We start from the raw sequence: 15,797 nt of genomic DNA on the forward strand, positions 1-15,797 counted from the left end.
TGGAATCCCGAATTATCCAACAGTGAAAAAGAAAAAAAAATCAAGTAAATCAAACATTCCTGCCTAAGACTTTCGAGATTTCAATTTAATACAATGAATTGTTTTCAAAACGTAAAATATTTACCCGACATATATAGTTCTTAGGCTTACCCTGCATCAAGATAAATATCAAATGTATCTTCTTTCCCATCGTTAGCCCTATATTAAAGGGTCGGTTGCCTGATACGCCTTCCCCACTGCCTTCTATCAAAGGCATCACCAGACATGGTTTATTGTTTGGCAAAGGAGGTTTTTACGACCGCATGCCCTTGCTGTCATCAACTACAGTTATTGGCTAAAAAGTAAGACTGGAAGGCAGCAGTCTCCAATTATTGGCGGTGGGCCTAGCCTTTTATTAAAAGTAAGACTGCAAGGCAGTGGCTGTCCTTTTAGTCGCCTTTTACGACACGTAGGACCTACGGTGGATGTATTCTTACACTCCTCCCACGGGGTCGTAAACATCAGCGTATGTTAGTGTATAAAACATTAGCTGGTCTCTCTCAGGACCCACTTAGTCTGGTCTCTCTTTGGTTTTACATAACAACGTCATATGAAAACTCGAATTCGTATCTTTCTTATTTCCAAGCCTTTTGAAGGACCAATATTGTTGCTTCTCTTTCTCGTTTGCGTTACAAAATCACCAACTGCGTTTCAATGAAAATTTTATTATTTAAACGAATTTAAGAATTTTGTTTCGTGAATGGTATCTTGTAACATGAGATATAAAATTTGTCTTTATATTTGACTTTCAGCCTTGGACAGAAACTCGTATGTTCGTCGCGGAGATCGTAGATGATAAAGGGAGACTTACCATCGTCAAGTACTTTCAGCATGGGAGGTAATGCCACTTCGCAGTATGAGCTGTTTATTGAAACATTTCGAGGTCTTGTGAATTTATGAATGCAAGTTGAAATCTAAATGACGATCCTGGTATCCTGACTCAGTGTGCTGACCTGGGTATTGGTAATATATATTATGTGTGTGTGAGATACTGTAGCGAACAAGATACGAATGAAGTTTTGATACATATAACCGAAATACTGACATTGTAATGCATGCGGTAATAATGATACATTTAACATAACTTTGCCGTGACTGATAATATATGTACAAAAGATGGGCGACCTATGGTGTTTCTTGTATACGCGCGTTTGGTGCGCAGAGATGCTTGTTTTGAGGAGATTAGCCCTATAATATGATATAGGACAACTGTTAAAAAAAAAAAAATCTTTATTTTAAGTAATTAGTGAATCGTGACAAAGCTAGAGAGTACTCGGAGGAAAAGGTGATTAGCAACGCAAATCATTATTGCATCTGCATTGCTAGTTTCTCAAGAACCGCTTTAGACTTCCTTTCATTAGATTTAGAAGTCTGACTAACATTTTATGGTATTTGCCGACATTAAGCTAAAAACAACCCCATTAAAATATAGGAGAAGTACTTGCAAGAGTAGAGGCAAATTATTTCATGACTGAAAACTGTTTATTCAGAGAGCATAACTTACAAAGCAAATAACGACCGAGTCTTTTGATCTTAAATGAAAGTAAGTGCATGTCTATAGTGTGCTTATATTTCTGATAAATAACAATAATTGTAAAGGAGCCTTAATTTTTTTTTCAAATTACTGTGGAAACTAGAATGATTTTATTATGAAAATCTTTTAGCTCTCTCTCTCTCTCTCTCTCTCTCTCTCTCTCTCTCTCTCTCTCTCTCTCTCTCTCTCTCTCTCTCTCTCTCTCTGAATGGCCAAAATTTTTCGTCTTCAAAGCGCAGCTAAATTTACTGATATCTATTTGACCCTGTACTTTGCTACTGTGTAGCCTGGGAGAGGTCTTTATAACCACTTAGAACTCTCGAGTATATTCAGGTCTGGAAAGAAATCATTTCATGGCAGGAATGAACTGTTGTTACTAGTAAAATGGCAATTCCTCAAAATCATTTAGGCTTATGTTTTTTTAAGTTTTCGTTACCTTTCAAATCCTCTGGACCTACAGACGATGTAAGATCAGAACATTCTTCCTTATGCTTAGACCCCCTTTATTTCATGCAGAGATATTTCATGTTTCTCTTTGTCGGCTTTTAAGTTTGCTCAGTGCCTTATACGGGTACCAGAGTATGAAAAGATTTTGACAGGTGAGGGCAAATAAACCGTAAAGGCACGTTGAAGGAATAGGAAGTTCCTCCAGACAAAGGTTTAACGATCCAAGATATTTTGCACTCGCTTTTGTTTCAATCAACATTTTGATAAGTGAGTCCATTGAATACCCCAGTCCATGGTGCTCACGCAGCGTGGTTGCCTAAGCTGAGAAGATTTTACATTCACGGAATTTTCTCTCTCAACAGCATGATGACGCCTTCGTTCAACCAGAACAACGAGATGTTCTACGTGCATGACTCCACCGGTTGGTGGAATCTGTACAAGGTGAACAAAAGAGGCTTCGAGATCAACCTCACCAACCAGTCACAGGAAGTTGGCTGGCCCATGTGGTAGTGAGTAGGAGGCGCGGGAAGATTTTGTTCGTGTCCTTCAGTGCCTAGAAGTTAATGAATATATCGTTGCTTGTTTGGTATATGTATTCATGTCTATTTGCACTTTTTCCAGTTATTTCTTATATTAGTTGAATAATGAAATTTTCTTAAGATAGCATTATATCTTTGCAAATCGTCTCTGTGTCATTTGTTCAAAGGAATTCATTCTATTAGCTCCACTTTTTAACTATTAGCCTATGGAATACTGTCTTTATGAAATTTGAGCTTCGATTTGTACAGACATCGGGAAGGACCTTCAAGGTGAATCACGATTAAGAAAAAAATCATCCGACAATATTATAAGATTGATGTACTTACCCTTTATATTGACTAAAAGTAAGTACGTACTAATATCTTTCTCAGTTTTGGTCGCCAGGCCTATGACGTGCATCCTCGTATTGGATATAACGAAGTGGTAGCCATTTGTGGAAATGTAAGTTTACTTGACTTAATATTGATATTATTCTGTTGTATAAGATGTCTTTTTTAAGTTTCGGATAATGTAGTGTTGAAAACACCCAGCATATTACGAGTTTCGGCATTCTTGTTCTTTATGTGAAATCAACCTAGATGTTAGTGCTGGTGAGTGAAATGGCAACACTTTTCCATATCCGTAGGATCTGACGGTGATTGACTCGATCAAACTCGAAAAGAGAATCCTCCATACTGGATACTCAACTTACAGTCTCGGTGTTGCTTACGCTCTGGACGGCAAAAAAGTAAGTTCAATTTAGAAGTTGACTACTGTAACTTGACAGTGGCACTTTGACAGCATGATGCTGCAGTTGTTCAAAGAATGGGACTTAATTGGTTGCAAAATGCCGAGGTATGCAATCAGGTCTTAACACCACTTGAAATGCATTATTATGTAATCTGCTCAGAAATTGCATAGTTTATTATGCAATCATAATTTTCATTTTATTGGTTGAGCCACATTTCAGTTCATTGTAGACAATAAACCAAAATATCCACCAATAGTTAACTACTATGAAAGCTGTTCGTTAGTCATAGTTAAAAGCACTACTACTCGCATTTGTTGTAAACGTGTTCGTCAATCAACAGGTGTACGTCGTGGCAGGAGACGAAATGAGACCTTTCAGACTGATCGAAGTCGACCTGGATACAGGAGCAGTGAGGAACCTGCAGCAGCATCTAAGGGATGCAGACGCAGCCCCCTCTCCATCGTTGCCCTCTACCCCCTCGGTCGATCCTGGATACATTTCGATAGCGAAGCAATTCCAGTTTCCTACAACGCAAGGCGACTTTGCTTACGGATATCTCTATTTGCCAAAGGTTTGTTAGTAATATTTATAGTTTACTCCTAGTATACACATTCATCTTAGTTTCGGATGACTTAGTTCTAAACCGAATGGTGTTTTTGACATATGTCGTATATGGGACTTTATTATTGCCGCCAAATTTTAAAATGAGCGGTTCATTTTTACTGCAAATTCTACATTACTGTCACAGGTTCTCTTTAAATCAATCCTGACTAGATGGGCAACTTAATGTTTTGATCAAAGTTAAGTTGTGATGCACTGAACATGAAATTTTATGAATCCTCATCCCGATCAACACCTTAATATTGATTCTGAGAAAATTGAAAATTCTAGTACCAGCGTCGATTTACGTCTCCTTCATGGTATTTTCTTGTATGCTTGAGCGAGTGCCGTCATTATTACAGCAGGTAAAGCATTCGTGTTTTGAAGAACTAGTATGGTGGGAAGTTAAGATCGTAATGAACATCATCTAAATTTCAGTGCAAGCTAAGTGTAGTTTTTCACTAATATTGACGGGTATAAAGCTTATTTGGAAACCTTGAGTTTATATATATATATATATATATATATATATATATATATATATATATATATATATATATATATATATATATATATTATATTCGGTGCGCTCTTACGTATGAGAATCTGAGTAATGATTAAAATTTAAAAGACAGGGGAAGAGCTTTGCACACACAAATACATGCGTATGTATGTATGTATATATATGAGTGTGTGTGTATGTGTAAGTCTTTATGTATGTATGTATGTGTTAGTGTCCAAGTTACATCCATCCATCTAGGGAAAGGAGAAAGTTCGTCTGAACTTCCAGCCTCAAAATTGACAGTTGTTATCACGCCATAATATTAGTACATGAAAACTTAAGGAAGATGTGAAATGAAGAAGTGATAATGTGTCTAATTTCATGGAATTCCGTTATGATGATCAAAAGAAATCAAGACGCTCCCGATTTCAAAGGGCAACTCCAACCTCCCCTTTCATGATGGACGTTTTCCGTTGGCAAATTTGCTGGTCTTTCCTTGCGTTTGCGTAAGTTTGACGCTTTCCTGACCTTCCTCTTTTCATTTTTAGAAACCCGCGTACGCCTTTAGTTGGTCTGTCAGGTATTCCCCATTTTATTTGTCAGTTATTACTTTTGGTTTTCGTATAAGATTTGTCCTGTTTCGTAGCTTTTTCAATATATACTATTTCTTTTGTTTTTCAAAAGTATCTCTGTGCTTTCACACATCTTTAGTTCCTAGGCCAGTTCCCCGAATTGTTTGGGTGTCGTGGAATCATGGGTCCATTTTTGGGTGTCGTGGAATCATGGGTCCATTTGTTGCACCTTTGCTCCATATATGTATATTGACCCATGCTGCTACTTATAGCCAATTTGATTTGGTACATGGCCCAAGATTTCCTACTTATTATTGCTATGTAGATCAAAACATTGGGCGTGGAACTATCACTCGAGGGAGAGTGGGTTCATTAATACTAGATTAGTTATCTAAATTGATAGGCCAATACAAAATAGCCTGTATACACACAAAAATTGAGAGAATCCTTCCTAAATCTACTATTTACAATATGTGACTGCCAGAGAAGGTGTCGGACCCATAGAGGTCAAAATCTGAAAAAGGGGAAGAAAAGGGTAAGTTAAAAAAAATAAAAAATTAACTTTTTTTTTTTTTTGGTGCCTAAATGAAGTAGGAAGTGGCTAATTTTTTTTATAGAATAAACTCATATCCTAGAACGGAATTATGTAAAAAAAAAAAAATGCATACATGTTATTTGCTGTTATATCAGGGGCCAAATCTAAAGGTCATTTTTTGGCCTCCTAGTTTCACCATGAAAATTTCTTATAAAAATCGTTGAGACTATTATAAGATATGATATTTATGCATGAAAATCTACCAGAATGCCACAAATTCTATATAGAACAAGAATATATAGAGATATGGCAAATTTGATCATTATTTTGCAGCAATAAAAAAAAGATCTGACCCAAAAACTCATTCCAATGTAAAGGTCATTTGTTGACCTCCTAGTTTCACCAGGAAAATTTCTTATAAAAATCGTTGTAATTAGTATAAAATATAATATTTATGCATGGATATCTACCAGAATATCACAAATTTTATAGAAAACAAGAATATATAGCGATATGGCAACTTACCTCTCTGGTATGTCCGCAAAATGGCCCCTGACCACGCCAAGTGCTAAGGTCAAATTTGCTACCTGAAATGGAGGAAGGGTATGTCAATTTCGAGGTGTTATTTAGTTATCTCATTTTTCGTGGATGTGCATGAAACTTTTATGGTGGCTTGCTGGATGTTCGAACATTATTTTGCAGCTATAATAAAAATCTGACCAAAAAGAAAATTTTCGAAAGGGAATAATTTCGAAAATTTAGAAATAATGTCGACAAAAATGAAAAATTATTGCAATATTTTAAGTAAAAAATGGATGATATATATTTTGTAAATATTAAAATTATAGTATTTATGCAAACAAGTAGTAAAAAAAAAAACCCATGATGTAACGTACCTACATAGTAGACACACACTTTGGACACAGGACAGTTTGATGCTGCAGGCAGATGGGCCCGTTGCACTGCAAACATGCCGTGTTTGTCTTGCAGTCTTCTGTAGATGGGTAGCTTTGGCAGCGAACACGCTTGGGCAGCTTGATGTGGCCAACAGCAGGAAGAGGTCTATGTTTCAGCTCAGCCAGCCTGAACGTATTCACCATCAGCACACGGAGGGCCTGGACAAGTTGGTCAACGTGTAATACCAATGGCTTACAAGGGGAGCACAAAATTCAAGGGCGATCTCCTTGAGGAACCTCCGCCTTGCCATACTCTTTGACGATGGCAGGGACGAATAGAGAATATAAGAATTAACCATAATTATATTCAATATCCCGTAGAAAAGACAAAGTGGCCAGCGTCGTGTCTTACGAACACAATTTGATGTATTTGTGGCATTATAGAACATCTGAATGTCCGTCTCCCTTCTCTCAATCTCAGACGGATCATGATGCAGGGAACTCAACAGCATCACCTTTTTAGTCCAGGGGACTTGCTGACACTGAAGAGTCAAATTGTGTTCGTAATTGAACACGGCAACTGAGTCCTTGACGGAAAGCACCTTCTCAGAAAGTTCCTTAGAAATATAAAGTTTCTGTCGAATGGTGCCACACAAATACATGCCATCGTCAGCGAGTGCCAAGGCGAGTGGTAACGTCGTGAAGAAGTTATCCGTCGTCACTGTGCGGCCCCTTCAGCGAAAAGGTCGCACAAGCTCCGTCGTGAACACTTCTCCTAACGTCTGTCCTCTCGACACCCTGACTGTGTCCTTCTCCAAGTAAGCAATCTACATTACACATGTAATGCAAATCGGCATCACATGCCAACACAAGCTTGATGCCGTACCTATAGGAAGAGAGAATAGCATTAGTACCTAAAATAGTTAAATTATATCAAATAAAAAGTAAAATAAAATAAAGTCAGTATGTATATATATATATATATATATATATATATATATATATATATATATATAAATATATATATAGTATATTATATATAAATATATATATTATATATATTATATATATAGATATAGATAGATAGATAGATACAGATAACATATTTTATATTTTATACACACAAAATATCATATTTCAATTCTTATTCCTATAAGAACATATATAATCAAAGAAACAATTATAAATAAATAAAAACAATTACATGAAAAAAAAACGAAATGTAAATCTGTGAACTTACTTGGCTGGCTTACTGGGGATGTACAACCTGAAGGGACAGCAGCCCCTAAATGGGACAAGCTGTTCGTCAATGATGAGTTGGGGCCCTGGGGAGTAATTCCTCTTGCAATTAGCCACCACATGGTCGAAGATTTTTCGGACTGGGGCAAGACGATCTGTCTTCGCCCGCTCTGCTCAGGTGGCTGAATCGTCAAAACAAAGAACTCTTGTCAGCAGGGCAAAACAATGCTCACTCATAGTCCGGTACAAAGGATTGCCCTCTGGAAGGTCCCACATGTCACTCATTGTGGTGTAATTGTCTGACTTCACTGCCAACATTATTGGAATTCCAATGAACGAACGCCTTCAGTTCCCTCAGGTCCATGTCCCTGAGGGCAACATTGTCCTTATGATGATAATTACTCCTCAAAAGGGCAGGAGCACCCTTGGCTGGCTGGAGGTCACTCCTCCTCCTCTTCCAGCTCCTAATCTCGACCTGGGAGAGTGCTTCCTCATCCCGAGAGGTTGACAGTCCAGGTGTAGGTGTGGTGGCAGTTGTTGTTGTTGTTGTAGTAACAACAACTGGCACAGCCCCACTAACCCCCAATGACTCCCCCCCCTCCCCGTCAGCATCGTCCCCATCCCCTGGGAGAGGTCAAGAGGTACAGCCTCCTCTTCCCTCTCCTCATCTCCCTCCAACACAGCTTGTTCCTCATCCAGGTCATCTACATCCTCCTCCTCCACAAAGATGGTGGCTGCCTCCTCCTACTCACCTTCAGACTCAACCTCCAGGTTGTCCTCAACGTCACTTTCTAATGCATAGAGAGGTGCACTGATAGCATCTTCACCCAAAGGTCTCTGTCTTTTCGAGGCCATTGCTGATAACTAAAAGAAAAAAAAAAGCAAAACATTAGAAATGAGTACTCGAAGGCAAAAAAAAAAAAAAAGAAAAAAAAAAAAAAAAAAAAACAGAAATTGGCACTCAAAGGGGAATGGAACGTATGGCCACATACGGCATGTCAGCCATGAACAAAGGCATTCATATAATAGATACATCATCCTCCGACATATTCCAACATTACAGACACTACTAGCATGAACACTGTTCAATATGCGAGGTTTACCTAAATTCTTTGCTTTTTGCAAAAAAAACAGAAATTGGCACATGAAGAAAAATGGACCACATGGTGATATATGGCATCTCAGCCACTCCCAAGGTCATACACAACATAGATACACCATCCATCCAGATTTTCCAACACAACAAAGACACATGACTATGCAAACTGTTCAGTGAGAAATGGTTACGTAATAACTTTGCTTTTCAATCACCTACCTCGTAAAGGTGCGTGCAGGTCGACCTCGACCCGAGCGATTCTCAGAAAAGGAGGAAGCACTTGTGGCTGACATAGGAGGCTCTGCACATGACTGTGACCTTGTAGACAAGTGACCGCATGCAGGTCGATCACACCCAGATTCGACACAAGTGATACTTTGTGGGAAAAAACATGTTTTTTGAAACGCCTCGGGTCGCACACAACCCGTTGCACCTATTCAGGTTTAAAAGAATAGTGTTTGCGTAAGTCGAATCTTGTGATTAGCTAATTGTGTTGCAGTGTTGTGTTTTGAGCTATATTTTTTAGGTGATAATTAACATATCTTACAATATTTAGTATCTCTTTCTCATATTAAGGAGTTCATAATTATTTCTTGAAGGTTTATCGCTTCTTTACTGCTTTGAAATAAAACCATTAGCAGTTTCTGTTTCGACCTACTAAATGTGTTTTCTGTTTAACCTTTCAATTTCAATTTCCACTTTTATTTCGGGTATGTTATCTAAAACATTTTACCTATAACGTTGGAAAGCTGCTACATCATGTAAACAGGAGTTACTGTCATTTTATTCATAAACTATGATATAGGTTCCAGATCAGTGCCTTTCGGTATACTTGTTGGTGAGTTTTTGCCTCAAATTAGTCATCTTTCAATTTGCCCATCATTTTCTAAAAGTCAGCGATCCAAAAACATTTTTTTGTGCCTGTACAACCTCTTTCCATTCTAGGTCTTGTATCACAGACTCATATAGTTCTGGGTCAAGTACTGCCTGAAGGTTCAGTATTATGGTGTTGCCCACTGAGACTAGAGAGAGAGAAAAAAAATTGTAGAGGCTTATTATCATAGGTGAATTCCATCATTCGAGTATCCCTTTATGTCAACCAGTGACTGATCATGTTATAGAAAACTGCCTTCGTCTGTAATGCAAACTTTTTTTATTATGTAAATAAGTTCGTGACGGACGGCGATATTTTCTGTTTTCAGAACAAGGATTATACAGCTCCTGCCGGCACAAAGCCACCTTTATTGGTCAAGGCTCATGGAGGACCAACGGCTGCAGCTTCGAGGGTTATCAACCTTATGTACCAATTCTTTACTTCCAGAGGATTTGCTATTTTGGATGTCGACTATAGGGGGAGTACCGGGTACGGAACTCTCTACAGGAACAAACTCCATGAAATGTAAGTCTTCATTAGCCCTCTGGCCCATTCTGTAAAAACACCTTATCAAACAGGGGAACTTATTAAAGAAAAACCATCTACCCAATTTTTCTAAAGAAAGCCAAGTTTTTTATGTATTAATATAGCTTGATTTCCATCGTATTATTTATTCGTATATAATCATTTTATTCAGAGAAGCACTTTAAGTATAACCCTAACGTGACCCATTTTAGGAAGAGTACGTTTCAGACGAGTTAATTTTTCCCTTTTTTACCCAGAAACATTTTTGTAATTATGAGAAACATCTGCATGAAAATATCGCTACAGCATTCTATCACAAAGTAAAATGCCAGTGCACATTGAAATAGCTTACATTTGTTTGCCTTAGGCCACGGAAAGGGGGCAGAGGTCCCTTTAAAGCAGTGGACTCGTGAATTCCAGTATACAGTACGGTACCTACCGTTCCCATACTTGAGACCCGCAACTGATTTAAATTTGTAACGGCTAAACTTAACTCCTGCCTTTGTTAGTAAGGCATATTTTACCTACATACCTCTGAAGTCTGAAGTAAGAAATGTGGCCAAAGAGGAAACAATACTTAAAGGCAAGGACTGTCCTATTTATGTATTTGTATCATCGTTATACCCGGTACAGAAAAAAATATAAAAATTATCATAGCTACTTGATGGTGTTGTCTTTTCGTTACAATTGTGATTGATGTTTTTGAGGTGGGGAGTGTATGATGTGGCTGATGTGGTCGCGGGCTCAGAGTACCTGGTGAAGGAAGGGCTCGTCGACCGGAATATGCTGTGCATAGATGGCCATTCTGCTGGAGGCTACACCACCCTCTCGGCTTTGACTGTCACCGGCTCACCTTTCAAGGCTGGTTAGTAAACGTAGTGAAACTAGGAGTTTTATTAGAAGACAAGTTTCGTGTTGAAATTCTCTCTCTCTCTCTCTCTCTCTCTCTCTCTCTCTCTCTCTCTCTCTCTCTCTCTCTTGCAGTATGACAACAAATCACATCTGGATGAGAGGAGGCCGAATCAAATTTCAGGTTCCAATTTAGAATAGGTTTTAAATAATTATCATGTTAATAATGTCATGACATTTAAAAGATGTTATTTTTTTAATATTCAATCGTTTTTGTACACTGCATTGTAAGTAATTACTTTATTCAGCTTAAGTTTAAACCAATCTTTCACGGCGCTGAATAGCGAAACGGTTCTCGTGCCATTTCATCAGACCAAACTGTCGTAAGGGAAATCAAATCAAGAATAAATTCTGCTAAACATCTGAGAATTTCTGGTCTTTATTCCAATAAAAATATTCTGCTTTAGCAAGCGAAGGAAAGCCTACTCGAAGCACCATTATGGAGCTACGTTTCTAGTGTATATGCATGTACAGTCAATTTCAAAACGTAAGTCACCATAATGTAAGGTTTATGGGCATTCTGATTCATCTTGTTAGGTGCGAGTTACTCTGGCATTTCGGACCTTGAACTTCTGGCGGCAGACACGCATAAATTCGAGAGCCAGTACATGGAGGGTCTCATAGGGAAGATGGAGGAGTACAAGGAGAGATATGTCGCCCGATCTCCACTGAAGAACTCGGAGAAACTCGATGTTCCCATGATATTCTTCCAGGGAACTGATGATAAGGTGAATAAAAGAGAGGGGTTTATTGAACTTATCTCTTTTCTGCAATTGTTAAATCATCTTTGTGATACTTATGTTGTCACAAAAAGTTTTTTCTGTATGATTTTTAATTTTGTTAAATTACGTACTTGCGCTGCCAGTAGTATTTTGTGGTTTGGATTCAAGTTTTGTAGGAGATCATAATATTTGATTTTTTAGATTTTGCATTTAGGTATGTGTGCAGTGTTTCTCAATATCTTTAATATACGTTCGTGCTTACATCGAGTGCGCATGTGCTGCCATGGAAGAAGAAAGGGCAGATATTGATGGATTTCTATCGTTTTACTTTTGGACAGATCGTTCCACCAAGCCAAGCCCGTGGAATGTATGAATTAGTCAAGGGAAAGGGACTTCCTACCGCTTTTCTCTTGTTCGAAGGTGAGACCACATACGGTATTCCTTGTTTTTTTTCAGATTAATAAGCAACTTAATCCTGTTCAGTCATTCTGTTGAATTGTTCATTGTTTAATTGCTTGTTTTCATCATTGATAGGTATTGAGATCTTTCAACTTCATTCTCTTCTTCTGTTTACCACTGTGTTTAGTAACTGCTGAGTCACTTGTTGCTTGTGGTGTTGGGCACTTTACGTTCATTCTGAATAAAATTTCTAATGACCAGTAATGGTTTACCCTGACTACCAAAACTGCCGGGTTACGGCGGTGGTTCCATTCTCGGCAGGGCGCTGTAAGCCGAAAATCGCTTTAACCCGAATCATCATCATTCTAATGGGAATAAATACTAACAGTGCTGTAAGTGACTTATTTTCTTGAAGAATTATCACCACCTCATTGTATTGCTTTCACCATGCTTGTTGTTACTCTTTGAATCACTGTTGAGTGCACGGGAATGTACTGATTTCCTCTTCATGTTTCTGAAATCTTCAGGGGAAGGTCATGAATTCATCCGAAGTGAAAACAAGAAGAAATCCTTGGAGGCCGAGATATTCTTCTTTGCAAAGATCTTCAACATAACATTGGGAGACATAACTTCTGACGTAAGTATTAGGAAAGTAGATCTTGATGAACTAGTGGAACTAGGCATTCAAAATTGACAGATGAAAATTATTGCTGTACTACGAAGACATTTTATGTCTCTTATGATCTAATCTTCCGTTCAGATAGCTGAAGAATGTGACACTGCTCTCATACCTCGTTCAGTGTTCTGAATTTGTTAGTGTTCGCCTAAGGTTGAAAATTTCAAAATAGAAATTTTGCTTCATGTCTAATTTTTCCAGTTTGCATACTGTAAGAGATCTGAAAACTGGAGCTGAAACTCTTAGCAAATTACGAAACGCTAGTTATGCTGTAGTGGCACATAATTAAGTTTAAAGAGTAATTTGATCATTTAAGGATTTAGTTAAGATTTCCAACGATTCTGTTATAAAAGTAGTGGACAGAGAACACAGTGCAAACGTTATTAAATACATAACGCTTTTGAAGATGAGGAAAGCGCAAAAAGCGATATGTTGGCAGCTTTATTAGTACCTAGGACCTGTAAAGTTTAGTGATTAGTCCTCTGTGTAAATTTGCATAGTGACTTGGAGTCTCCTTTACTTTATTATTATTATTATTATTGTTGTTGTTATTATTATTATTATTATTATTATTATTATTAGTAGTAGTAGTAGTAAGTAGTAGTAGTAGTAGTAGTAGTAGTAGTAGTATGCTAATCAAGCATATTATTCTTTATAAGGAGTTTTTCTGCTTATGTCTAAAACAAAACTCATTATAATTTGCCGAGTATTTAATTCATTTCTTTTGTGGCAGATCCTCATAGACAACTTGGACAAATGGCGAAACGAACCAAAATATACCATTCAGAGGATAACGCTTCAGTGACATCGAGCCTCCGCAGAACGATGGGTGGCCTGCGAGATGTACTGTTCTTGATGCTGTTCCGCACAAGAACCAAGGCAAAATAATCTTTATTGGAGTGTTTATGCTAGGAAAACATTTAGTAATATGCAATGAAGAAGGACGTGTGATAATACTGATATATTGTATAATAAGGTGCAACTTTAATTCCTGTAGTTTGTAAATAGAATTGCAAAGATTTAACAAAGAGCATTTTTTTTTTTATTCTGAATGCTATTTCACCAGAGTATGCAGCTACGAAATTGTTAAGTACAAAAAATTACTTGCTGCTTAGCTAGGATTCAGGAAAAACTATATTAAAGGAGGAATTGTTAGCCGAAATGATATTACTAAATATCAAGGCCTGATAAATAATGTTTTTCCATGAATTCACCAAGAACAAATTAGATATAAGGAAAAGACACGCCTATTTTTTAATTACAATGAATTGTGTGAAAACTCCAAAAATAATTGAAAAAATAAAACCTTGATAAAACAAAAATAAAATACTTATGAGAAATCACAAAGACTTCAGGACATAAAAGAGTGGTCCAAAATACCATAAATCAATTTATTTTTAAATGTCACTAGATATTCATATGGTAAGTGACTGTTGAGGAACGAAATCCTTCATGAAGAATGTAAGTTCAGTTGCCATGTTAACAAATTTAAAAGGGTAATTAACACTCGAGTTAAAACTTGTGCATATCCTGTTGTATATGAGTAGTTGTTCTCACATCAAATGGCCCGAATATTCATTATTTCAATTTTCTGTCTTAAGTAAACTATTGAGATGCCTTTTTGTCTGTCTGTCCCCACATTTTCTGACTGTCCTCAGGTCTTAAAAACTAATGAGGTTAGAGGGCTGCAAATGAATATGTTAATCATTCAGCCTCCAAGTCGTCAAACATGCGAAATTGCAACCCTCTACCCTCGATAGTTTTGATTTTATTTAAAAGTTAAGTTGGCCATAATCGTGCGTCTGGCACCAGCATAGGTGCCAACATCACAGGCCACCACCAGGGCGTGGTTAAAGGTTTCCTGGGTCGCGGGTGAGAGTTTCATACAGCATTATACGCTGTGTAGATTGTTAGGATTGACGTGCTAGTCATCACTTGTATAGGCGTTGATCTTGACAATAAGAATGATTTATTATTTTTTTTTTTTTATTTAAAAGGCGTCACGATATCAGAGGCCATGTACCTCAATTGATGGAGTCTTGCATAAATTTATGCAGTAATGACAGGGATCTTGCATTATATATATATATATATATATATATATATATATATATATATATATATATATATATATATGCTTAAAAAATCACTATAGATGCACGTGACTTCATAAATAAGCGAATCCCACAGGAAAATGATAGTCAGAAATCCAAGCGCTTTAGTCTTTACTCAGACATTGTCAAGGAGTTAATTAACTCCTTGACAAAGACGAAAGCGCTTGGATTTCTGACTATCATTTTCCTGTGGGATTTGCTATATATATATATATATATATATATATATATATATATATATATATATACATATACTCTAAACTTATTTCCAGGAAATTGGTGTCTGATAGAATAACTCTAGAAAGTCGACATGACATACTAGATCTCCCTCTCCCCTTTGTAAAGCCTTCTTTTTAGATTAGCCAGGACAGTGTGAGAGAAGAATTCTAGGAAGTCGACGTCATAGCCTCCTTTCTAAGTTATTCTTAACAGTTTTATTAAAAGTAATTGCTGCCTCAGCTGCATTAATTTTATACAGGTTCTTCTCTATTTTTCTAATTATTGCTTTCTCATTGTTGCTTAAACTGGTGAGCAATGAGAAAGCAATAATTAGAAAAATAGAGAAGAACCTGTATAAAATTAATGCAGCTGAGGCAGCAATTACTTTTAATAAAACATGTTTAAAAGAGGGTTTACTTCCAGCATATCTTAACAGTTTTGTAAGATATTGACGTTCCCGAAAATAGATCTAGAACATCGGCTATTTTCATCAGTGTCTGTGCATAGAATTTCGGGCCTCACACTCCAGTTTATAGAAACTTCAGGTACAAAGTAAGGAATTTAATTTAGTAAATGACCTAAAGTCCTCGGAGAATCTGCCCCCAGGCTGTTTCAAGAAGGTATTAAAA

General features: G+C 37.2%; 1 protein-coding gene across 9 annotated transcripts in view; it reads left to right on the forward strand.

Moving 5' to 3' along the window:
• LOC135220590 (uncharacterized) overlaps positions 1-14,458 on the forward strand; it is a 483,303-nt gene extending 468,845 nt beyond the window's left edge. For all 9 annotated transcript variants that reach the window (XM_064257855.1, XM_064257853.1, XM_064257857.1 and 6 more), the window contains 11 exons: positions 792-877; positions 2,383-2,529; positions 2,932-3,001; positions 3,186-3,287; positions 3,631-3,861; positions 9,933-10,129; positions 10,837-10,994; positions 11,576-11,766; positions 12,099-12,180; positions 12,687-12,796; positions 13,569-14,458. In XM_064257855.1, the coding sequence (XP_064113925.1) occupies positions 792-877; positions 2,383-2,529; positions 2,932-3,001; positions 3,186-3,287; positions 3,631-3,861; positions 9,933-10,129; positions 10,837-10,994; positions 11,576-11,766; positions 12,099-12,180; positions 12,687-12,796; positions 13,569-13,640 (1,446 nt within the window). In that variant the 3' untranslated portion in view covers positions 13,641-14,458. The remainder of the gene's footprint in view (positions 1-791; positions 878-2,382; positions 2,530-2,931; positions 3,002-3,185; positions 3,288-3,630; positions 3,862-9,932; positions 10,130-10,836; positions 10,995-11,575; positions 11,767-12,098; positions 12,181-12,686; positions 12,797-13,568) is intronic.
• Positions 14,459-15,797: the final 1,339 nt, after the last annotated feature.

This window comes from Macrobrachium nipponense, chromosome 2 (assembly GCF_015104395.2).
Source record: "Macrobrachium nipponense isolate FS-2020 chromosome 2, ASM1510439v2, whole genome shotgun sequence".
NCBI classification, from domain to species: Eukaryota; Metazoa; Arthropoda; class Malacostraca; order Decapoda; family Palaemonidae; genus Macrobrachium; species Macrobrachium nipponense.